The sequence below is a fragment of the Osmia bicornis genome, chromosome 1 (genome assembly GCF_907164935.1).
Source record: "Osmia bicornis bicornis chromosome 1, iOsmBic2.1, whole genome shotgun sequence".
NCBI lineage: Eukaryota > Metazoa > Arthropoda > Insecta > Hymenoptera > Megachilidae > Osmia > Osmia bicornis.
The window spans coordinates 13,363,118-13,387,911 of record NC_060216.1 but is presented as its reverse complement, the minus strand read 5'-3'; the positions used below and the strand labels follow the sequence as shown (position 1 = coordinate 13,387,911).

General features: G+C 37.4%; 2 protein-coding genes across 4 annotated transcripts; both read right to left on the bottom strand.

Annotated features, from left to right (window-relative positions):
* Nucleotides 1-1,269: 1,269 nt before the first annotated feature.
* Nucleotides 1,270-15,095, bottom strand: LOC114872799 (REPTOR-binding partner). Of its 2 annotated transcripts, none has more exons than XM_029180401.2 (4): nucleotides 14,881-15,095; nucleotides 5,809-5,902; nucleotides 3,877-4,016; nucleotides 1,270-2,416 (listed from the first exon to the last, which is right to left on the bottom strand). In XM_029180401.2, exons 1-4 carry the CDS (start codon nucleotides 14,917-14,919, stop codon nucleotides 2,312-2,314), a joined length of 378 nt encoding a protein of 125 aa, XP_029036234.1. In that variant the 5' UTR covers nucleotides 14,920-15,095; the 3' UTR covers nucleotides 1,270-2,311. The 2 variants fall into 2 exon arrangements, with proteins under 2 accessions (XP_029036234.1, XP_029036235.1); XM_029180402.2 differs by having other exon boundaries at nucleotides 3,877-3,998; nucleotides 14,881-15,093.
* A 1,666-nt stretch (nucleotides 15,096-16,761) lies between these two features.
* Nucleotides 16,762-24,759, bottom strand: LOC114872825 (ubinuclein-1). Of its 2 annotated transcripts, XM_029180474.2 has the most exons (12): nucleotides 24,360-24,759; nucleotides 22,204-22,323; nucleotides 22,023-22,124; nucleotides 21,681-21,950; nucleotides 21,450-21,609; nucleotides 20,906-21,338; nucleotides 20,681-20,842; nucleotides 20,525-20,605; nucleotides 20,327-20,362; nucleotides 19,694-19,807; nucleotides 19,426-19,605; nucleotides 16,762-19,354 (listed from the first exon to the last, which is right to left on the bottom strand). In XM_029180474.2, exons 1-12 carry the CDS (start codon nucleotides 24,552-24,554, stop codon nucleotides 18,073-18,075), a joined length of 3,135 nt encoding a protein of 1,044 aa, XP_029036307.1. In that variant the 5' UTR covers nucleotides 24,555-24,759; the 3' UTR covers nucleotides 16,762-18,072. The 2 variants fall into 2 exon arrangements, with proteins under 2 accessions (XP_029036307.1, XP_029036308.1); XM_029180475.2 differs by lacking the exon at nucleotides 20,327-20,362 and having other exon boundaries at nucleotides 24,360-24,751.
* Between the last annotated feature and the right edge of the window lie 35 nt (nucleotides 24,760-24,794).

The window sequence follows — 24,794 nt, the reverse complement described above, 5'->3', positions numbered from 1 at the left end:
AGATTTACAACGCAAATAGCAGCCGCTGCATTTTGAACGAAACTGGGCCGAAGTCGAGGATAAATAAAAGAAATTTACTTCCTTTTTATTGGATATGAAAATTCTGATTTGTTACACCTGCGCGTTACGGCGAAATAAAATTCAAGAATATTTTTTTTATTATTCATAATTTTAACACTGTTACGATTTTGATTTTGTTTTTACACCCTACCGTACAAGTGCGACATTTTGTATAAACTCGCGTTTACCGAGAACGCGTTTCGCCAAGAAAATTGAACGAGCGTCAGTTTACGGTGCAAGGAATTGTGTGTCGTTATCCGATGCACGGAACACATCCACAGACGCTTCCGCCATTTACGATCGTTGCAAATGCAGCTAATGGTCGCGTCGAGAAACGCATCAGGGAACGTTTCGTTCTTCAGAGTGTATCACTCCACGGCTACGTATTTGTTAAAAATACATTTGCACGAAGGAAACAATTTGCATCGCATTTCCTCGTGAAGTTACATAATTCCGTGTAACGTTACGAGAAACGTAATCCTACAAATCACGGTTTAAAGTTCTTAAACGGACGAGATCTTTATTTGGATGCAATCGATTTTGTTCGCACGAGTTTTTGGCACGTCGTGAAATTAAACTATCCAACAAAGTGATTTTATCTATTTCAATTCACCGTTTGAATAATACATACACCACTCGGTTCTACCACTGAAACGATATTTTATTCTTAGTATACGGGTCGTCTGGTATCTTTCAATTATTATTGCCGACACTGTTACCGTTTGACCTGGCCTGGTTCAGCCAAAAAGACTTCGATACCTACCATATTTTGCATACGCTCGCGGATATACGAGGTAGTTGCAGCGATACTGATCGCTTTTTTCTCTCACTTTTTGTTGTTTTTATTCTTTTATCCAACAGGAGTGACATCGTTTCGACACGGCGGATAATATCAATGGGAGATTGCGTTGCAATCTGCGTAAATCGAACAAGAGATTTCGTTGTCGAACGTATTTCACGGCGAAATATGCAAATTTCTGTTATGCCCGAAATGTAACGCGAAATTGTAGCGTTCGAAATATCATTTTCATGCGAAACTGTCTAGCTGACACCTTTTTCATAGCGATACAAATGAAAAATAGATAAATCAATTTTCATTCTCCCGTACTATTGTCTGATTAATCATTTGTTCTTCCACTTGTATCACGATTCTAGATCCGACAAATAAAGGACGAGATAAAAATTTGGTCAGGACAAAGCAAGGAGGAATTTCTTTAAAAATATCCATTTTATTCGCTCTCCAGACTTTCTCTGGATATATATATATATATCTCTATATAAGAACAAGTTTCCGAAATATTAATAATCTGTACAAAATGATATCTTTTTATATCGTTTTATAAAAATAACATCGCCGCAAACACGCGGTAACGTCAGCGAAACCAAATAAAAACGCTCCTGGCGATATAAATTCGACGAGAAAGAGAAAAGTTGATAATTAGCAAGGCCTAAATCGTTCAACGAATACACCTATTAGAATGACAAGAGTCACTGAACAAGGAATACTACGTAACCCTTTATCTCTCCGACTATATGATACACGACGATCAATGATCGTTCATCGCTTAACAGAAATATATAAACCATTTTACTCGTTTCATTTATATTCTCTGTAACAATCACGATGAAAGGTACTTCGTAATGCCGATGCAACAAAGCGCTGCGCCGTATATCTCGCGACTAACTTGATCAGCTTTATCGTTGCTTCGCAACGATAATAGAAAAACAAAACTAGTTTAACTTAATGGGTTACAAATAACAAGGGGCAAAGGGTAGGGGACGCGAACAATTTTGCGTGAAAACAAACCACGATACGATAACTAGAAATAGAAACAACACCGAACCGAAAGTTTCTCTCGCAAAAGAAAAAAAAGGAACAGGGAGAAAAGGAGAAAGAAGGACGAACAAGGACTAGCTTTGTACTGTAAGCAGAATAGAATCGTATAAACGAGACGAGACAGGACTGTTGTTTCCACGGATGGTCCCAATGGGAATTTGTCCAGTGGTAGAAAAAAAAAGGGAAACGCGAGGCACAGGAAAGGACTCGAAACGAGTCGTTGAAGAAGAATACGAATTTGTCCGCTGAATTGTTCACCGGTATTCCTCTTCGGTTCGAAGAACACCGGTTGAACGCCGAAGCTGACGCTCGATTGTCAGGAAAGAAACGTACGATGCTGAAGAGAATAAAAAAAGAGAGAAATGTAAAGAATGCGCGAAGCTCTCGATGTTCGTGACTCGTGTGTTTCTCTGTTCAGTTGGCCACCTTCTCTCGTTTCAGGGAGCCAAACTCCTCCAGCATCGCTTGTAGCCCTTCGGGAACTCGTCCGGCGTCCAATTCTTGTCCCCACTGGCGATACTGAAAGAAGAACGGATAGCGGTTACACGGGATCCACGTGTCACACGATCGAAAGTTATTTATTATACCCAAAAAGCATTCTCAGGAGCTTTGAAAAGGATCTGGGAAGGTTCAAGATGCTTTGGTGAGACGTGGCTGGGAATGAGGACCCTCTTCGTTCATTCAGGATTCAACTCGTTTGTTTCTGATAAAATGGGAACCTAGAAAAGATATACTCAAAACGATGGGGTTGAGTTTCAATTGATCGTCCATTTGATTTGCAATCATCTAATAATAAGGGTGTGCACATACCTTAGAGATCTCTATCGGACTTAACTCATAATCGATAACGAGTAATTTTTATCTTCTTTCGCAACAACTTTGTCAACTTTTCTCAGGTGATAATTTAAAACACACACATACACACATTTTGCACATTCGCATTCGCTCGCAGAACGGTGAATAAAAAAGAAATTGAGCATGGTAGTTACACATTTGTACCCAATACTTTGACCACTGTCTTAGACAGCAGAATTAATTCCATAAACTTCTACGAACGAAGGGTAGGACATGTTTACGGTTCTTCGGGAAAACTTCGCGTCCTCCTTAGCTGCTGAATTTACGATATTAACGCACAGGAAATAGAAACGTTGCAGAGCAAGATTTCTATGGAAACCGTAGTTCTTTCTCGAAAGACGGTTGCATAATCGAGGCCACACACGACTTTAAAAACGCTACTGGCGTAAAAAGCTGCACGGAATAATAGACGCATAACTCAGGCAGTATTCGTGAAAACTTTTCCAGGAGCAAGATTTATACGCTTTCGTTGCGAGGTTGTGGCAACGGGGAATAGGAGAGGATATACATGTACAGTCTGTAACGTAGCCTTTTCTCGATTAAGAGGAAACGAAGAAGAAACCTTCCAGTAATGAAGAGTTCGACAAGACTCTTCCTGTTCTACAGTGAGTGTAAAAAGTGTTTGGACACCGTTTAAAACAGGATACCTCGTTTAAAATTGGACAAAATGACTTGAGGTTTTTTGAGAAGTTATACAAATTAATTTACTAAGATATGTGCTTTTATCGTTTTCAAAAATTACAATTTGTTGAAATCGTGAAAGAAAATAGTAAAAGGTAATTTTCATCTTTTTTATGCGAGTCTATAATGAAAATTTAAAATATGTCTTTCGTAGATTCAGATAAGTTATGTGTATGCTGAAAATTTCATCGAGATCAGTCAACGCATTTAAAAGATACAAGTAATTAAAATTTCCGAAATTCGCGACTTTTCATCTGAGAACGTAACTAGTTCCATTTGTATAACTTTTCAAGAAACCTCAAATAATTTGCTTCAAACGAAACGAATGGTAGAAAATTATTTCTTTATATTTCTTCTTAACTGAGAGCTTACGTTGTACGCAGTCGATTTTAATTATAATTAGACAGAAAATTGATGCAGCATGGATGTCGAGAAAGACTTACCATCTCCAGTTCCTGCCGCAAAGCAAGCACAGCCTTTTCACGGTCAGCTACCAGCTCTTCGAGGTATTGATACCTTAGCTTCTTTCGAGCACGACACTCCCTCGCACTCTGTCGGCTTCGTTCTGCAAAAATAAACGAAACTATGCGAAACGTGAGAATTATTTTTCGAATCGTTAACTATTTTTCCTATCTTCTTAACCCCTCCCAATTGCGACGTCGAACAAGCAACCAGATACGATGCAATTTGAATACCTTTGCTGGATTTTTCACTGGGAATCGAGTATACGACGCGTTCAGCATACCCGTTGGTCGCGTTAATAATTCAAAATACGGATTTGCCAGGCAAAGTGTGCCGCTCGCGAGATAACATACGATACTTTTGAAATTCTGCTTTTCTTACGCAAGTTTTGCGCGAAATTCAAATATTCGGCACGTCAAACCTGTGCCGCGAGAAATACGAAGGGTGGAATAACCCACCGGCTGTAAAAATTCACGATACCCTTTCCTCTTCTGGTGATACAGGAAACGCGTTAAAATCAACAAAGGGTCGCCGGGAGGCAAACCCTTAAAGTGTTACGCCTAATTGGGAACGGGTAATTTTCAAGATTCTTTTCTACCATCCTAATAAATATTTACTATGAAGTGAAATTATACGTTTTAAAGTAGTTTTAAGATTTTTTAGAAGTAAAATGTTAAATAATGAGGGAACGCTCGTAGAACGCCCTTTTCTCGAGATCACTTGCGGTGGCCACGATATCTTCCAAACCGCTTATTTCAAATCGAAACCAAAGGAGATTGAGTTAGTATATTGTATTGTTAAGGGCCTGAAGGAAGGATTTTTAATTCCGTTGAAAAATTTTTTTTTATCGCAAAGGAAACAAAATTTGACCACTTCAAAAACCGGATTTTTCAGTAAAATTGTTGTCATTTTGGTGCAAATCAAAATTTCGCAAAACCCTTCCTTCAGGCCCTTAACAATACAATATACTAACTCAATCTCCTTTGGTTTTGATTTTAAATAAGCGATTTGGAAAATATCTTAAAATTAAAACACGTATTTTTCGATGGTATATTTCATTTCTCGATCCCAACTAGGCGTAACCCCTTAAATAAATCTATAGCAATAATTGTTTCGCGCGAAACGGGAGTTAACGATGCCGTTGGCTTCGCGGTGTGCCAACATTTCCGGTCACGGAGTGGCGAAGAAGACAGGGTGGATGGATAAAATCGATCGTAATAGCCTACTGGCAGGATATTGCAAATTTCTCGTCGATACGGGACCGCGACGTGATAAAGCCCTTTACGATCAAGGGTCGCGAGCTATTATCGCGTCTACGGCTCACTAAGCTCAGCTTTTACGCGCCAATAAACGTTCCCGTCGCTTTCTCCTCGTCGACGTTCTTTTTTAAAAGCTGTCCGCAAAGTGAGCCCGCCTTCCGAAGAAAGCTCCGCTAGATCCGAAGAAAGACGTCCGAAAACCGGAGGGATTTCTATCGAGAAGAAATTGTTCGCGAGTAGACGAAACACGTGAACATGGATGTGCACTACTGTCCGTAAGCATCAAGATACTCTGAACTTTTATCGATCGTCCGAATTGCTAAATTATAGATATATTAAGGGGTTATAGTCTGGAAGGCGAAAAAAACGATTTTTCAAGTATTTTTTTTTGAAAGACGTTTACATTTATTTTAATCAATCTTCTTATATTGAATTAAATTGATTTTTTTTTTGCAAAAATATTGATTTTTGGCAGCTAGACAGATCAATCTTTTGGAAATAGAAAAAATATGAGTGTATACGTGAAGATCAACTTAATTCAATGTAAAAAGATTCATTAAAATAAATGCAAACGTCTTTTGAAAAAAAATACTTGAAAAATCACTTTTTTCGGCCTCCTGCCTAGGTATAATACAACATAAAGGAATTTCTTACCGAGCTTGGCTTTCATGTCAGTCTTGTCGGACGCCTTCCTTCCGGGCTTGCGTCCCCTCTTTCCCCCCTCTTTCCGATCACCGCGAGATCCCTCCTGCAACAAAAAAATTAATTATGTTAGTATAAATCAAGAAAACATCTTCTTTTTAACTTTTATAGCTGTGTAAACTGATAAGATAATTGGTGCCATAAAATTTCCACAAATGAAATAAATAAAATAAATTTATCGATATTTTGATATTCCATAAAAATCGGCCATTTTACATCTGGTATTCGATTGTCAAAAGAAACAGCACGAAGCTCGAAAAATTGCGTACAACATTTGACTTTTCTAGCTGAAATCACGGAGTCGTAACGTCAGAGCGTAACAACGACGAAGCGGAGTAGCATCGAGATGTGAAAGCGGATGATACGAGTCCCTACGGCGACGTAATACCGCTTGATCCGTTGTTTCTTCCTGCCTCTGATTAATATCTCAAACGAGTTGGTTGAAGCTAGCAGGGAACAACGTCCAACGTTTTCAATGGAAACAAAAGCTTATTGAGTCACGGAGAGCAGCTTTGGCTAGGACCGCTAAAAGCTCCACGTGAAACCCTTATCGCGAGTGGTTGCCTAAGCGCGTTGCCGTTTATCGAGCAACGCGCGTCTACGAATTTTCCTCGCTGCATCGAATAATATTCCTTCGCTACGTGGGGAAAAAATTCAGAAGCTTTCTTTCCGAAAATCGTATTTCCATATCTTCTCGTTTACTCGTTTTTCCACCAAATTTCGCGATAACGAAAGGGTTCGTGGAACGGAAAAAAAAAGAGAAAGAGAGAAGCATCCTTCAGGGTTGACCCGAAGAGACGATCTAACATCCCTAGAAAGAGTAAAGAAAACGAAAGAACAAGTTAATACAAGGCACGTAGAGGATGAGAGTGTCTCCAGCGACCGTGCACGCCCCGTTAAAATTTACACGTCCCAGGAGTACAGTTGTTGCGACGAGCAGAGTCAGAGCCGCAGGCTTAGCTATGCATGTACTCACGGGTGACAAAATACAAATTCTGCCCCCTTTTAGGGCAACTGTTTACTTTATCTCCTATCTTTTCCTCTCAATCCTATCTGGTATTAAATCTCTTCGAATCCTCTTTCTTTTCCTCGACCGTTTCCCCAACTTCTTTACCCTGTCTCTAAACTCTAACCCCTACCAAGCTTTCACTCTCTCTCTTTCTCTCGCTCTCGACCCTTCCGAGTGTCTAGCTACCCTTCTTCCTTTACTCTCGACGCGCCGGGCTTTGTGGGTAGAAAATGGAATTGATGTTCTGCGATAAGTAGAGTGATACAGGAAGCAAAAAGAAGGAAAGAGAGTAGACCGTAAGGATTCCAAGCGTGTACGAGAAGAGCCACTTTTATTGCTGACCCCGCGGTCGCGTCTTAAAGCCAGGAATATAATTAACACGTTCCCGGGCAAACCGATTTTTTGATTACGCGTCATTTTCAGGGGATTCTGCTGTGAACTGTTTTCGCGTTAAATTAATTTTAACGAAAATTGAAATTAATAATTTTCCAATTTTAATTTCATGCGACTGAAAGGAGCAATCGGCAACAGATGAATAAAGTAGGAAAAATGAGAAACTATGGGTGGAGGGTAAAATACGATTAAACAGCTATTTCGTTACCTTTTCCGTGTTATTTGGGTCGCGCGCGGTTTGTCGAGAACACGGTTCCGCGAAAGGCTAGAATAGCCGTCAAATCTGTACCCTGCTGACACTGACACTGACACTTCCGTCGATTTCCTGGCTACCCCTATCGCGAACGCCATGATACCTGGCATCATCGGCCCTCTGCGCCTGACAATTTCACCCGCTTTCCACTGACACGTATCCCCGCGCTCGCCCATTTCCGGGATTCGTCTGTCCGACGTCTAAAAGCGTCGATTTTACATATTCCACGCGTTTTAGCGTCGAAACGATTAAGTCTAACCTTTTTCCCCGCGAAAATCGAGCGAACGACCGAACAGAGGATTCCTCTATCCGACGCGATCGAACGAAATGCTCGATAGACATCGGTGGTCAGCGAAAGCGGAAGCTCGTAAACCGCATTGTATACACAATCGAGCCGGATGGCTTTGTAGTTTAGCAGCTAGTCGAGCGATTCTCTCTTACGCGTATTCCTCGAGCGCAAAGGCCGGGTTACGCGGCTCGCTTGGTGCCAAGGCTCTACCTTCCGCGTGGAGCGTGATTAAATCCAGCCGCGTAAACGCGCCCGTCCTAGTCGTCGCGAGAACACTTACACGCGGTACAATTTACACCTACAGAACGAACGACCCGTGGGTTACGATCCTGTCAAAGGCAACCCACCTGGTAGAACGGTGTTAAAAAAACAATAAAAATTGTTGAACCGATATACCATCTCTGGTTTTCAATAACCGACTTTCTCTATCGCGATAACTCATCTCGTTCGTACGCCTTTGATTTGACGCCTATTTACGCCTACTTTTATAATAGATTATGGCCGAAATTGTTACACATTACAGCATGGGCGTAGTCAAGTTATCAGTCAGGGAGGGGCAAATTTCATCGTATTTATGTACGGGCCATTCCAAGCAAAATTAAATTAAACTAGATTCTTATTCGAGATTGAGTAATTTAATGTGTTTCGCTTGAGGGGGATAAAATCCAAATTTTTTTCACTACGATAGGGTAAATACCATTTTTCTTCTTGCAGAGCAGGAGGCAAGTGCCCATGCATAACAGTTAGAATTGTTGTATCCTGAATAACAGGAATTACAGTGTGCCATTACACGCGTCTGTTTCCACTTCGTCGCGCGTCTTACCAGACACGGCTGTTTCTACTGCACCAACCAGTCTGGTATTCTTTTGTTATTTAAACGTTTTTCAAGCCTTTTCTTTGAGTTTTCAATGTCAAGAAACTTGGCATTTTTTATTCGTTTCATAGAAAAAAGAATGAAATTCATATGGAAAGTTGAAAAAGAATAATCACGGACGACTGGTTCAACGACACAGGAAATTTTCACCGGCGAAACCTATCTTGCGACGTTCATTTAGCGCGAAATTCGTTCAAAGACAAAGCTGAAATATAAACAATTCAAACGCGATATCGATCGAGGTGTTCGAGATTTCCCTGAATAAAAATTCCTTTACGTATCCGGTGAATATCAATTCGATACTAATGAAGTATTTGCACATCGCGTCCGGCTGCCTCGTTTTGTACAATTCATTTCACGCGAACTCGTCGTAAGACGCCAATAAAACCATCCTTTCTGTTCGATAATTTTATAAAAAGTGTTGGACAAGAAATTATTATGTTCACGATCGAGAAGACACGGTTTCACGGTCAATTCGAGACCGACAATAAGAATGCTGTTCATTAACGACTACCTCATTTCTCCTACTTCGTGGAACAACTTTTGGACGATCACCTTTCGAGCGGAGAGCCTTTAATTACAAAGGCACCAGTTCCATCCCTTTCTAACCAATCGAGGCGATTCTCGAATTTCACAGAAAGAACTGGTCCTTCAATTAATTTTCATTATTAACGGAATTACTCTCGGACTATCTTAGCGGAGGTTCTCTTAAACGCGTTAGCCATCTTTTTCAACCCCTGATTTCCTTTATTACCCCTGAAACCTTTTCGTGCCCTTTCTCCTCTTACTTTCGATCTTAATTCCAACTCCAACAATTGCCTGACTTCTCTCAACCCTTTTCTTTATCGCAATATACAGAACCCTCGAAAAAGAAATATTTTTCCGTTCTATTCTTATTCTGATTCAGGGTCTACCAAAGATGATTCGCTGGATCGTGATGAGAACAGTAAACAAAATTAATATCTGCCCGCACGCGGCTACTATTAATTCGCAGTCACGATCCCATAATATCACATGGAACGACGCATTACTACGTTCTTCTGTCGGAGTGTGCAAACCGTCGAGAGCATGCATGGCACAGTTACCGGATCCACCGAGTGCATACAACCTTACTATTACCTACGTTCGTCGAAGGTTGCACGATCCTACCGTCGCTCTTTCCACGCTGACCTACAAACTGATCTCGCGACTGTGAACCAACACTTGGACGAGATCTTCTCGAACGAAATCGTCGTTAAATTGAACGAATCGATACGTACATACAGACATACTCAAAGTATTATCTGTCTATCCTAGATAAATCTCCCCTCTCGATTATTTGAATGTCATGGTAATCGCTACCAAACAATAAGAGGTCGTTCACTGATGGTCCGTCTTGTAACGGAACAAGGAGATTACTGCGTGTAATCTTTTATTGTTCGATAATGATTGTTGTTAAAGGGGAGACCGGATATGGTTGTCAGATTTTTTTTTTTTTATTTTGTACAGGTTATAGTTGCAGGGAAGTTCATTCATACATAGTTTAATATAAACTAAGTACGGCTAAGTTTATCAAAAAATTAGTTTCATGAATATTATCTATAAGATTGTGAGTTAATTCACATTATCTGTAGTAATTATTTTGTGACATTGTACCCCGAGCGTGGATTGGTTGTCACAGATTTAAATAGCCAAATTTATTAAGAAAAAATGAATTCATTTGAAAAAGTAACAATTTTATTTTTAATGTTATCACATACCTTATAAGAATCTCTTATATTTAAAGTTTCATTTTGAAATTCGAACACAAAATAATAATGAAACTAAGAAACTATACAGTCTTCAAGACAAAATTAAACTTTTGGAAATATTTAAAAAGAAAAATTAAAAGTGAATCCTAAACAATATTAAATATAAAATTAAATTTTTAAGTATTTATAATAAAATTGAGAATTCTACATCATTAAAAATGAATTGAAAGTAGTTGTAGCAAACTTATCAATTATTAAAGATCATTAAGTCAGCAATCTTATCGTCTGAATACATGTGACAAATAACCCCAAATGTAATGTGACAACTTTTCAACTATCCACTCATTTATTAGGAAGTTCGAAAAATGCAAAAAGATCATCAGAATAAGTAAGATAAAACTCTAAACTATCGGATTTTAAAGGCGTTATAGTCGATACCAAAAAACCAATATACTTATCTAATAAAAAAGATATTGCAAAAATTTACTTCAAATGTATCAAAACTAACAATGACCCGTCGTGTCTTGATACTAATCTACAGCGAATTGAGCGATCGCAGGGGAGAGGCGACAATATGTCTACGTTTTGCCACGGGTTACGAGTACATTTCTATTGTTTAGTTTCCTTTTTATAACAATCATGACAAGCAACCCGTGTGACAACCATATCCGGTCTCCCATTTCCTTTTCCTTTGTAGAAACGCGTACGTTCTCTCAGTCGCGTAAGGTTTGACCCTTATTCGATCAAACTGAGTCCATTAACCCGAAGAAAGATCGCGTTGCGAAACGATCAAGGATTTTCCGTACATTTGTTTCGAAACGGTACATAAACCAAAGGAGAGAACAAAGTATCTCAAGCAAACAATCGAATCTCCGCGAAATGGCGAACAACATTGCACATGGAATACATAGATGCGAGAAGGAAAAAATAGAGAGGCGAGGAAACAAGAGGACACGCGCTTTAAAGACTCCTTGGGCTTTTCCACGTCATTGTTCGCCACGAGACTAACGCGACCGGAAGAGAAACGGCGAGAGAGGAAGAGGAGAAGGAAGCCTCGTAATTTTCCAACCGTGCCACCGACGCCGCTACGTAACAATGAACCAGCGAGATCCCGTGAATACAATAGCAGAGACCTGCACCGTGAAATCATCGCAACGCCACGAAAATCTCGTAAATCTACCTGCTGCGTGAACCAATCTCCCCCCCTAAATTCGCCACCCCATCTCGATCGAACTTTCCACTTTACAGCCTAATATACATCACGCGTGATCGAGCGCGATGGGATTCGAATTTTATAAAAGAAGAATCATGACTGGATGTTAATACTCCGATTCAGCTTTATCATTCTTCGGCAAGCTAACGGTTATCAATTTCAAAAGGAAACACGGAAAAGAAGGATCTAGATTCAAATTCGAAGAAGAGCTACCACCCACGCGTATCTTTCAACTAGTGAAACAGCAACGATCCTTTTCAGAGAGAAAGCAGACTTTATGGAAGGAAAAAAGGAATAAGAGCTGGTTCTGATGGAACGAACGCGGGCTCGTATCGATAAGCAACTGTCGTAAAAGATTTACGACACGGGGAACATCTGTCGCGACGATGCTGCTGTTCTCCACGCTTCGATTGGTTCGCAAACATATCGGGATCTCGATAGGAGACAGTGGTCGGAAAGACTGCCTATGAAACTCCTTGGGAATGCAGCTACTCGTCTGGTAGCGATCGAGCTAAGCGCGTATAAGGATGTCTCTCGTGTCAGCCTCCTTGAAACTCCATTCGTTTCGACCTCATTTCCTGCTTATTTCGGAACCAGAGCACAGCCTGTTAACACCTTATCGATAGATGATACCATTTTCCTTCAAGTTCGCTACTGTCATCTGCTATAAATGATGCAAATATGATTACAATGTAGAAACCCTGATGGTCGTTACGTATTCTCCCTTCATTTTCATGCTACGATCTCAAAAACTCCGAAGAAATATTACGACCGGTTTAAAAAAAAAGAAAGAAAAAGACATTTTACACAAATTACGTGGGTAATTTAAGTTTGAAACACATGAACGAGCGAGGTTATGAAAACCGTACTTGTTTGTTTGCTACGTTTAAACGCGGTGAGCACGGAACCGCGTGTTTCCTTTGCCAAGAATTTCGCTTCCGGTGTATGTATACGCCCTTACCTTCTGTCCTCGCAACGGAATATTTTCGCCTATTTCGTAAACGCGACCCGATAGTTATCAGCGAGGCGAGTAAACACTGCAACCTCCCCGTATCGCGTTTCTTTGGACGAAAATGAAAAGTTGAATACGCAAACGTCCCTGATAATGAAATGTAAATGTTGAACGATACGGTAAAATAAAAATACCGCCAGTTCGACGAGGTAATTGCGTGAAGTCTACGGGATACTTTGAACGTCGTACGATCGAAGAAAGAACGATTACCCGAACGGAACGAGGTACATCGAGTTCCTTTCGATCGAACAGAAAGCTCTCCGGAACCATTATCGTAAAGTGTCGCGAGTAAAACGGTATTACAGTGGAAAGCTGCGCGGTGTGACGAAAGGCCAACGAACACCTCTTGAATTTTGCCACTTATACCTTTCCAATCGAACTTATCTCACTCTAATTATCCAATCAAAAAACATTCCCGGATATTCGAAAAGTTCGCGAACGTGGCTGAAGCTTGCGTCGCATCGTTCGAAACTTCGCGAGGATTTTGAAGTCATAGGAAACGACACGTAGAAAAATTGTAAGTGTAGATATTATATATTTACAGCGTACATCTTGGAGAAAATGTGAGAAATACGCCTTTGTGTGCGTAACGTTAAGCTTGAAAATTTCTAGAGTGTACGACAATTTTTGTGTCGAAGAGTGCATTAATGGTGGCTCGGAAGGGTTAAGGGCACCCATTTTCCCTCCCAATTAGATGCGTACCGTTGAATTGCGCAGTAGCGTCGCGTGTGGGCGACCGAGTGTAACGGTAGCAGTAAAAGCGATCGACCGGCATTTCAAACGTAACTGCATCGATATGAATTTTACGAGGTTCGAGCAATTTCAAATGCTTTTCTGACGCGCGAGTATCAGGAATTACGAGGTGCACCGGCGTAAAAGCGAACGTACGCGTAATTCTTGATTTAACCGGGAGAGAATCAACAGGGTATCGTTCGGAAATGGTATGCATATAAGGTGTTCGAAAAACAGGAGGCAATTTCACGGGCCGGGTCTCGGTAAATAAACCCAAATGTGTACCAGATACGAAGCTATTGTAGATTACTACAAATCGAAGGAAAAGCAAAATAAATGTAGCTGTAAAAAACTCACCGGTGCTACACGACGTGTGAGCTGTGTCAACTGCGCAGTTGACGGGTTAAAACGTTGTGTTCAGGGACGTCGTGCTCGGTACCGGTGCCCGAACGGTGCAACCGGTAATAGTGAACTACCATCGCGACGCGCCACGGCGATTTACGGAAACTCGCGACACCGAATTCGAGTTTCGAATTGCTTATACGGCAAAAATTGCGCGCTTCATCTTTCCAACACATCGACAATTTATACTAACGTAACACGCAATTTGTTCCTTTTAGGTCCACACGATTTAACTCTGAATGCTTTCCATTATCTGTTACAGAGAATTATTACAAACTCCACGTGGCGTGGATTTTAAGCTACTCTTATTGTCTGTATTAAAACTACATACACTTTCACTCGTTTTTAATACGTTTAAACAATCGCAAATGACTGAGATTGATAAATCAAAGAACTTTAACCAGTTTCAACATAGATAAAGAACTGTAATATTTGATAACTTTTAGCAGGTTATTATCTGTAATCGTACCCCGAGCACGCGACCTATTTGATTCCTAACCACTATTATTGTAAACAGCGATTTTAATTCATTAACACTACTAACTAACCTTGACAAAATGATCTGCGTTTTCATTCGAGACAACATGACGTAAAATACACGTCACGAACAATAATCACAAGCACTAAACGTTAACTTTCATCAGAGCAGACTCCAAGATGTTCCGCGCCTGACGATCACGTGACAATTTGAAGACAGTAGCGCCATCGTTCGACCGTCGACTGAACGAAAACAAACGATACGTGGCGCGATCAATCGACAAGAATGCGAAACAGCGACATCGAACGTCTGCTGAACTATACGAAGCTACGAAGAAGCACACATAAGCAAACAGCCACCCTTTGGTTGTGCTTATCCTCCTACTCCTCCCACCCCACCGCCCCTTGTTAAACCCTCATCCTTGCGGATCTAGACGTCAAACAAACGAAACAACGCCCTTTGTCATAAATTCGAGAGAACGATAAGGATTGCGAAAAAATAACATTTTGTACGCGCGCCCTCTTTGCACAACATGGTGTAATCCGTTTAAAGCGCGTAATCTCGTTGCCTTCTTTTCATGGCAGTTTGCGTCAGACGAGCACGTTGTCACTTTATCGTTTTCACAAATTGTCGACTCACCGTTTCATTTTCCGCGATACACATAGGCTCCATCTCCATGACCCGTTTGGATTTTCGTCTTATCGATGTCCTATGAACGAATCCTTCGCCACACGCTTTGTTCAATCGTGATTCTGTCCTGTTCTTCAACACTTTGCAACGGCAACGTGTGTCTGTTTACAAACACTGCAAGGTCACACAGCAGACCCCCAGACCTTTCCGACTGTGGAGTATTTCGTATTACGTCACGACCAGCGATCGCCGCGCCGCCAACTTTAAAACGCTTAATCACTAACGAATTGGCTTTTCGAATCGACTGTTGATAAATCAAAAGAGGAATTTTCAAATTTTTGAAAATTTTTTATGTTTAGCGTTTTCGTTTATTCTGAAATGTTAAGTCATTTCAAAAAACCTAACCATGTAGTCAAAATTCCTTTTTAACGTAACATTTCATACACACAATACCAATGTTCTTTTTTTAATTAACCATTTCAAATTAATCGATGTTATTCGCATTTAAGTAATGAATATTAATGCAATGAATGAAAACGGTCAATTAGATCCTGAATATAACTGGGTTTTACGAACATGTACGAATGCTTTTAACGTATATTTAACCGTCATTCATTTTACTTTTTACGATAACGCTATAAATATGCAACCGAATGCTACCTGTAAGTAATAATATAAATCATTGTATTAGATTAATTAGATATCATTTTTTATAATAAATGTAATAAAGTTGCAGAGGCTTTCTCATACCCCTTATTCATGGCTGTTGTGGATCTTTTGGTGTACTCTATATTACAATAATAACTAACACTTCATGTTACAATATTAAACATTAAAATTGACCATTTTCTAAGTGTAAATTTGCATTTTAATTACTATATTACTATCGTTATACATTCCCTATGGAACGTTATTTCATTTAAGAACTGTCTTACGTACCATTTGTGAGGGGATTTTGAAATTTTTGCTCGTAATAACTATCACTGTTTTTAGACGACCTTCTGGCCCCATCGTCATCATTGTTCTATAGAAGCTTGAGTTATTTCCCGACTCATCTTTATGGTAGCTGTTGCTGAAACCGGTCCTACGGTGTTCTTTTTTGTAATATCCGTTGTCGTACCATTCAAAAGAATTCCTCCCTTGATCGGCGACTTTGGATTCTCCTAAAATGTATCTTCCTTTGTGTACCATATCTCCTTCCGTTCTGGTTGCTTTCATTAAATTCTATATGTATATAGTCGTCCTTCAGTATAGCCGAAGTTGCCGTTTTCTCATTATCGAAAATTATGTGCGTCTCGTCGATCCTCTTTTGAACCTTTCTTTAGATCACGAACCCTCGAAACTTTGAAGTAGTTTAATGTTTAACACTTATACATTGCTCAGCAAAATAATACTTAAACTAAATAATAACTCTATGAAACCATCTATGATACTAAATTTGAAAATTCAAGAAAGGGTTGAAAAAAAAATTAATAAATCGACACGTATTTCGAGATCTTTCGGTTTTACACGTTAAGAAATAAAATAATCAATGAAACGAACCACAATTGCATTTGTACCAGGTACTTGGGATTCCACAAAGTAAACATTGCAAAAAATTAATACTTTTTTTTATTGAGAACTTATAAAAACAAAAACTCTCTTAGTCATTTCATGGATTTTTTTTTTTCTAGTTGAAGTATTATATTCTATTTAAGACACTCATTACGTTAGAATTGTTCTTTTTTTTTTTTTTTTAATATGTTAAAACTTATAAATAATACAAAGAAAAGGTTTGAAATAAATTATTCCTACAAATATATCGTAGCGTTATTTACAACTTACAAATATTATTAGAGGCACCTCTACAACGTAGTCGACGGGCATAGGTAAAGGTAAGAAATATATAGATGTTGTAAAAAATATTCAAAACTTATATTTTAAGTCGTCTTCATTGGAAATTCTCGGTGCAGAATTGTACAAGACGCTTAATCGTATTCTAAGTATCATAAGGGTAATGAAGGGAGGGGAAAAGAAGGTATACAGTATATAATACATCACTAATCTTTGTGTTTCAAAAATATTGTAGCTCTTTCTAAACAATACTTTCACGCACATTCGCTTTTCTTACACTCCGGTTATTAAAATCGATCGTTTAATTAAGTCGCATACCAATTATACAGTTTTGTAGTTTGTAGACAGAATCAGGCAACCATTGTTCTTTTTTTTCTTTTTAATTAACTTTTTAAATGTGTTAAACATACGTTTCATTTTATATTTCTTTTTGAATTTATAAACAGCATGAAGACACGCGTTATTTCACCTGGTCTACGAACAACATTTATTCTTTTAAACCATTAAATCATGTACTATTTTGTGAACGATAAACAAGTCTAACAATTTGCATATAGAAATATTGCGAATGAATAATTTGGAAGGCAAAGATTTTAATTTTGAATATAGGTCAAAAAATATACAAAGCAAATTATCTTCTTCTGTATTACATTACAAAACCATAATTGCTGTTCGTGCGCAAAATGGAACACCGTTTGAAACGATCTTTTTTGCTCGATGATTAAGGGTGGTCATTGGATAACTATGTGAAGTATGTTTAGTAATCCACCCCTCCCTATATCCTGGCAGTACAGGCAAAATTAAAACCGCTCCGCAATCGAATTATCGGATAAAACAAAGTTACATCGATACACCACTCACGGCATACCAATAAATTTCAACTATTTCTAGACTCGTATTAAAAACCGTCAATAAGCACTACGTAAACAATTAAAAAAATGAAGTTTCACAGACCACCCCATTCATGGCGACGAATGGACGCTAACTTATTTACAAATATCTATACGATTAATATACTTTTCCATAATTTATACTTACTCTGTACACGCGCATTTTCAAATTATTATGAATGAATTAATATATATTTACATAATTTGGCGGTTTGTTAAAATATTTAAAAATTGATGCGACTCAATAAGATCGCGACACGCTGTTAATCGGTAGCGTGTGATTTTGGTTAACGATATCAACGCGATTTGTAATGGAAGAAGTTTTGATCAATTTCACGCTAACGCATTTTTCATAAAAAATAATGTAGATTTACTGAAAAATCCGCCTATAGTCCTCTATGAAATTATTATCTGTTCACTGGCGTTCTCCATTCTATTCAACACAGTATACATTTCTAGTACACGCTATTCCAGAATATTACCATTGTGATTCTTCTTTAGATTTTAGTTTACCATCTTTCTTAAGATATAAGCGTGAGTAGTCATCCTGATAAGTAGCACAATGTGTATTCGACTTGTTCGATTTTTGTATGGTGGTGCTAACTGGTGAATGATTTGGTGAATACTTCATTTCCTGTAGCTCTTGTAATTCTTTTAACGACCTCATCACCATTTGAACGTCTTTTTCCTGATCCGTTGGTTGTACCACATTACCTATCGGTTCATCTGAGATAATATCTTTCCGTTTTTCCCTCGGAAGTACATCATCATTAATGATTTGACTCAAGTAAGTTGTAGCAGCAATTGTTTCCTCGTTCTGCCTTTGTTCCTGTTCCTCTTTAGTAAGCAATGGCTGTTGCTGCATAGGCACTATATCTGAATTAACATGACCTAATTGTTTGTCCGATATTTTTTGGTCCTTTTTCCTTTTTTTAACGTCATGCGATTTGTGTTTAACTTCCACGCACCGCTCTCGTCTTTTGTCCTTTTTCTCAGTCTTATTAACCAATTCGATATCTTTGTCCTCTACTCTTTTATCGTTTCTAGCTTCAGAATTTTCGTGTAGTAATCTATGTTTTAAAGATACAGATTTTGAATGAGTAGACGTTTGATTTGATGTGGAGTAGTTTGAATGTTGTGATTGTGTACATGAGTATGAAGCTTCCTGTCTGTGTACAGAATGATGTCCACTTTGAGGCACTTCATTTGTGTTTGGAAGAACATTTGAAGTTTCGGAATAAGCGGTAATTGAAACTACATCCTTCTTACTTTCGCTCATCTTTGTAGACGATTTATGAAAATCATTAACTGGCGTGATAGAAAGAGAACTATTACCTAAATCCATCAAATTAATCTTCTCCATGTGACTTTTAACTGGTTTTTGAGCCATTAGTTGAGCGGTAGGTACAACAGAAATTTTTCCTACAGCAGAATTGTTAGATACTGTTGTTGAATTTTCGTGTTGATGCCCCGAATTGTAAATATCTTTGTTTTTGTCTTTACTTTTTGAACTATGTTGTTTTTTTTCTATATTATCATTTGATTTTGTGGTTCCTTGTTTTACATAATTCGAAGAATTTTCCGTACTCTGAGTTTTAGATATATTTCCTAAAAGTTTTTCTTTTTCTTGGATCGAGGCATTAGTTACAGTTGATGTTTCAGACCGTGCAGTTGAATTATATACTGCATTTTCAGAAGAATTAACAGCACTGCCATTGCCAACTTCTTTCAGTTTCTTCGATTTCTTTTTTGTACTGAAACTAAACGATTTTATATTATATGAAAACGAAGACACAGAAGTAAATAGTATCGAACCAATAGTGATACTTACGATGGCTCAGTGTCGTCAACAAACTTCAATAAAGTATGTACTGACATGTAACCCTCCGGCCATAACGGTAGAACTTGTCGAAGTAAAAATGTCCCAACAAAAGTATACATACTTGATTTTCTTGGTCTTAAAACATTGTAACATTGCCTCTTTATATTTGTGATTTCATAAACAAGTTTCCTAAAATCAACAAATAATACAAAATTGTATATGAAGGTATAAAAATTCTTTCGTGTGATACGTATAGAATCAAACATAAAAAAATTACTTTGCTTCTTCGGTCCAGGGAAATCGTTTTTTAGGAATTTTTGACTTATCTGAATCTTCACAATTATCTTCATCATTTGAACTTTCGATATTTTCCGGCGGTCCTTCTACTTCCCTAAAATAGTATCGATTATAAATTAACAAAAAGTAAGTTAATTAGAAAGAGAATTATAATGTGATGATGATAAAAAACAACAATTAGCATTTATCGTAATTAAAACGTCGTGATCTGGCAAATTCCTGGATAAAAAGATGTTATGGATTATCGAATAAAACATGTTTAGAATAGTGTACATATGATTTGTTGAATCAAGTTCTAATAATGCAAAGTTCTATTGACAAAAAAATGATGCTTGTGAGAAACCAAACACTGATACTGATGATAAAAAGCCCCGCATTTTTGTGCTATCTCAATAAAATTTATAACAAACATGTGTGTGTTTTTTTTTTCTTTAATTCTTTATGTATAACATCGTGAATTTTTAAGCATATGAAACATTGAGATAGCTGCAATACATAAGCATGAATAGAGTAAGGGAACTAGAAAAGATAGAAGACAAGGAAGACAAGGAAGACAAAGAATAACTGGAAAGGTGAAAATAGAAAAGGTTTCCTCTTACGAGGGGCACCTTACCAACAGTACCGATATATATCCCAGTATAAATGAGGACTAAAAAACAAAAGGTTACAGTAAGTTTCCATTCGAATTTATACATATAATTATATTTTAAAATCACAAAAATATTATCTTTAATTTATTAACTGTAAGATCAAAAACAACTTTTGCGTAAATCCGTAATAAATACTTGGTAATATTTCTTCAAATACTTACTTCTCTTCGGCAACCTTCTGGCATTCACCAAGGTATTTGCACATCACAGATGGCATTATTCCATTAATAACTTCTTTTAACCTATAGTATTATATTATTAACAAACATTACTGAGCAGAATAAACATATTTCCAACAGTTGTTTCAAATTTGTTACCTGTGTATAAGATTTCTGATTTTGTAATCAAGATCTTGCACGTACAGTTTTTTTGCTCTATTCTGAAGTGCCATTTTACTACATGGTAAAAATCTTGCTAAATGTCCATATGTTTCTAACCTTAAGCTTGGAGAAGACAACATCCTTAACCGTTTCTCTAAACTGAAATGAAAATGGTAATATTTATTTTCATAAACTTCAAAAGATTATATAACAATTACTTACCTAAACAATAAAGTATTTACTGCTGTATTAAAAAATTTACTTTTTCCTTCTTTACTATTTTCGGCACGTGCCTTTAGTTTATTAACTATGTCTACAATATTTTCTGGAAGGGAATCAGGTAATGGTGCTTCGTCTTTATCGGCATCATCACATTCAGATTCTGTACCTATACATCGAGATTTCCCAGAATCTGTTGTATCCCTACTAGATTCATCTTCAACCCTTGCAGCATTAACTACACTCTCTATTGCATCATCAATATTACTATCTTTACCACCTAATTTTTTCAATTCTAACTTCTTCCCATCAAGACCGTTGCTGTTGGACGACTTTTTCTCGAACTTCTTTATATCAAATTTTTTATCTGGTGCATTTTTACTCTTTTGTGCATCAGGTTTATCAGATTTCTTCTTCTCCTCTTGATCTTCTGAAACTGAATTTGAAGAAATCTTTAAAAAAACCGTTTCGTATCGTTATTATTATCATTATTATTATTATAATAACAATAATAATCACTTTAAGAATTGATAGTTAATTATGTTACCTTCTGCATCTGTAGTTTCTCCTTTCTCTTTCCGTCTGTTCAAAGTATCACCGTCTTGTTGAGAATTTTGCTGTTCATGCGAATTCTGTTGTTTCTTTTTCTTTTTGATTATATTCTCATGAGATGATTTCTTTTCTCCATTGTCATCCACTTTTTGTTTCTGCAAATAATAAAAACGTTTAACATAGAACAGCGATCGGCCAAATAACATTACATTATAACGTCAGTTACTTTTCTTGGTTGATCACCGGTAATATCTTCGGTATCATCTTCGTCTGATGAACTAAGAGTTCGTTTCTCCGATCTTTTTGGGCTGTCCACGTCCTCGGTATCATCTTCACTGCTTTCACTACTTTCATCATCGTTACTAGGATTATTGTTGTTATTATTATTGTTATGAACAAGTGAATGTCGGTCTGCTGTTCTGAACTCAAGAGCTCCACAGTTGATATAAAATCCTCCATGTGCTGTAGTCATCTCTTCTGGTACAATTTCATCATACTGAAATGATATTAATGTGTACATTATGATAAAAATATATTGGATTCGATAATAATTAAACAGCTTATATACCGCATCGGTGTTGTCGATGAAAGAATCATTTTCATCATAACCAGCACCCAAATCCACGTATTCGTCATATTTGTGTTTTTTTCTTCCCACGGTAGACGTTCCCTACACCAATCAAATGCATAAATTTTCATTTCTTCAGTATGTATTACGCTTTTAATTTAAACAATTTATTCTTACGTACATATTTCGCCTCAAACCGTCTCGCCATATCGCGATATTTTTCATCGTCGTCATCATCATCGAAGGACAGCCCGTTGGTCGGATTGTCATCTCCACGTTTTGATTCTTTTCTCCTTTTTTTCTGTAAAAGCAAAATTATTGCTCCTTTATTACATTTTTAATTAGCGAATTCACACTCATTAATCACATGCTTGACCTCTTGTTCCCCAACAAATTATTTTAACATATACATTTGTTAGTTTATTAACAATTACAGACAGTTTATCTATATATACACAACCACGCAATTTATCAGTATCATTTTTTCTTTTAAATACTGTAATTTATGAATCTTAGATGTACATGAAAAAGATATAAGATAATATTCTTTATTAATAAATATTGTTTAAAGAACAGTTAGAAAAAACGCTTAGCTACCGATTAAGTATTCTATACTTTGAATTACATTTAAAGGCAAGAAGAGTGTGAAAAAGGAAGATAAACTGATTCAAAAGAGGGCATAAGCTGTTCGTTCGTACCAGGAGCCTATGCTATAAACAGAATGTCATTCTTGCTCTTTCCGCCGAGACGCGCGACTTCTCGTTATCTCCTGTGCTCCTAATACCGAAGACGCTACCATAAGTGATTGATCCCAACAAAAATGTAGTTGATAACAAAATTTGAACAATAATGATTTACATGATAAATAAACAATGTTTAATATAAATTTCTCAAAACAATTTTAATCATACACATAACATTACAAAATATAATAATATGATTATTACCTCAAAATATTAACACTAACATTTACAATGTATTTCATTTATTTTGTACATAACATAAATTTATGTTTTATCGTGAAATAAAAAATGATTATAGTTATAAAAATCAATAAATGTTACAGTAATTACATTGAACGTAATATAATATATAAAAAAATATATATATATATCATTAAAGTATGTGGACGTAGAATTGTTTAACAATTTCATATGTGACTCTAATTGTATTAAATTACACTTACAAAAAGTCATTGTGTCAAGGTTTGAACGTTAGATTAAAAATTGTTTGAAACGTAAAATCGTTATTATTCTACTTAAATACGAATGCTGCAACATTGTAGCTTTTAAAACGCTTTTACAAACTTAGAAAAGAAACATAAGAATAAGTGCCATTTTGAATGAATCACGTTCGTTTTTCTATTACTATGAAATACTTAATTTTTCATTGATTTTTAACAATGAAAATGTTTTATATTCCATGTTAGGTAAAAAAAAAATAATAATACAGATGAATATTTATTAATACTAATGTAATAAATAGAAGGGAAAGTAACATAATTGAACAGTGTTACAAATTCGTAACGTTCGCGGAGTCTAAACCAATGTGCAACATGTTTTATGTATGTCGATAGTCACGAGTTCGTATTCTGTCCACTGGTCACAAAACTACAGAGATGTTCTACATATGTAACTACGTAAGATCATCAAGATAAGACAGATATTAGTCGTATGGTCCAATAAAAAAATATTAATAATAGTGTTGTATATAGTTTAATGAAAACGTGTAACCGTACACATGGAAGTAACAGGAGCGACATTCTAATGAATTAGCAACACCGGATGGCACATACTATCGCATTTTATTAGTTCTACATTTATTTGATGTATGCTTAATAACGATTTCTATAAAAATGATCGTTAAATGTTTGTTCGTAATTAGGTTTGAAACGGAACCTGAACAGACGGTGTCTCATGCGAGCATACGTTGACACGGATATACACCGGTAATGCGTTGTGACGTTTCTATTCGATGGCTTCGAATTGATTACACCTTTATCTGATAGTTTAGATATAATATTTGTGCTCTTTAATCGAATAACTCTAAAGATATACAAAAAGTTTACACCCTGTAAGGTGTTCCGATGACATGCGGTAACCGCAACATGACAATTCGTACGAACAACGGACACAAGTTCTTTGCATTCTATGCATCGTGAAAATGGGCGATTCCATTGGCATTTTTTACAGTTTCTTGTCAAAATGCGTGTGTGAAATGAAATTGTTAGCCGGTGTTTGATGGTAACGAAATGTCTTGGCAAACGTGACCGTATGGATGGGCATTGTAGGTTTTGATTTTCCTTTGATGCATTTACGAGTGAAAGGAAGAACTGACCTCGGCTGCTTTGAGAAGCTGTGCATAGTTGAACTCAGGACATGCCTTCTCGTTCGACTCTGGCAGGGTAAGTGTGAAGCGGAAGGAGGGCGCGAGCTGTTTGCCCTTTTCCCCTTTTTTCTCCTTCTTCGCGGCGTAGCCCAAGGACTCCGGAAACTCCAAGGTCTGCAGAGGTACCCGTTTAGCCTCTGACATTCCTACATTTGCACCGAACTCAACGCGGATCACGGAAACACTGCGAACACTGCAGCAACAACATGATCCTTTCTCTCAAACATTGCACCGACACCGCCACTTGCATGTCGCCATCTTCGGCTCGACTGTTTTTAGAGTGCGCTGTTGATGCCGCCGCCACACCGTGAATTCGCGCATGCGTTTTGTCGATGCAAATAATCTTAAGTACAATTTTCATCGAATGATATAAGATATTTTACA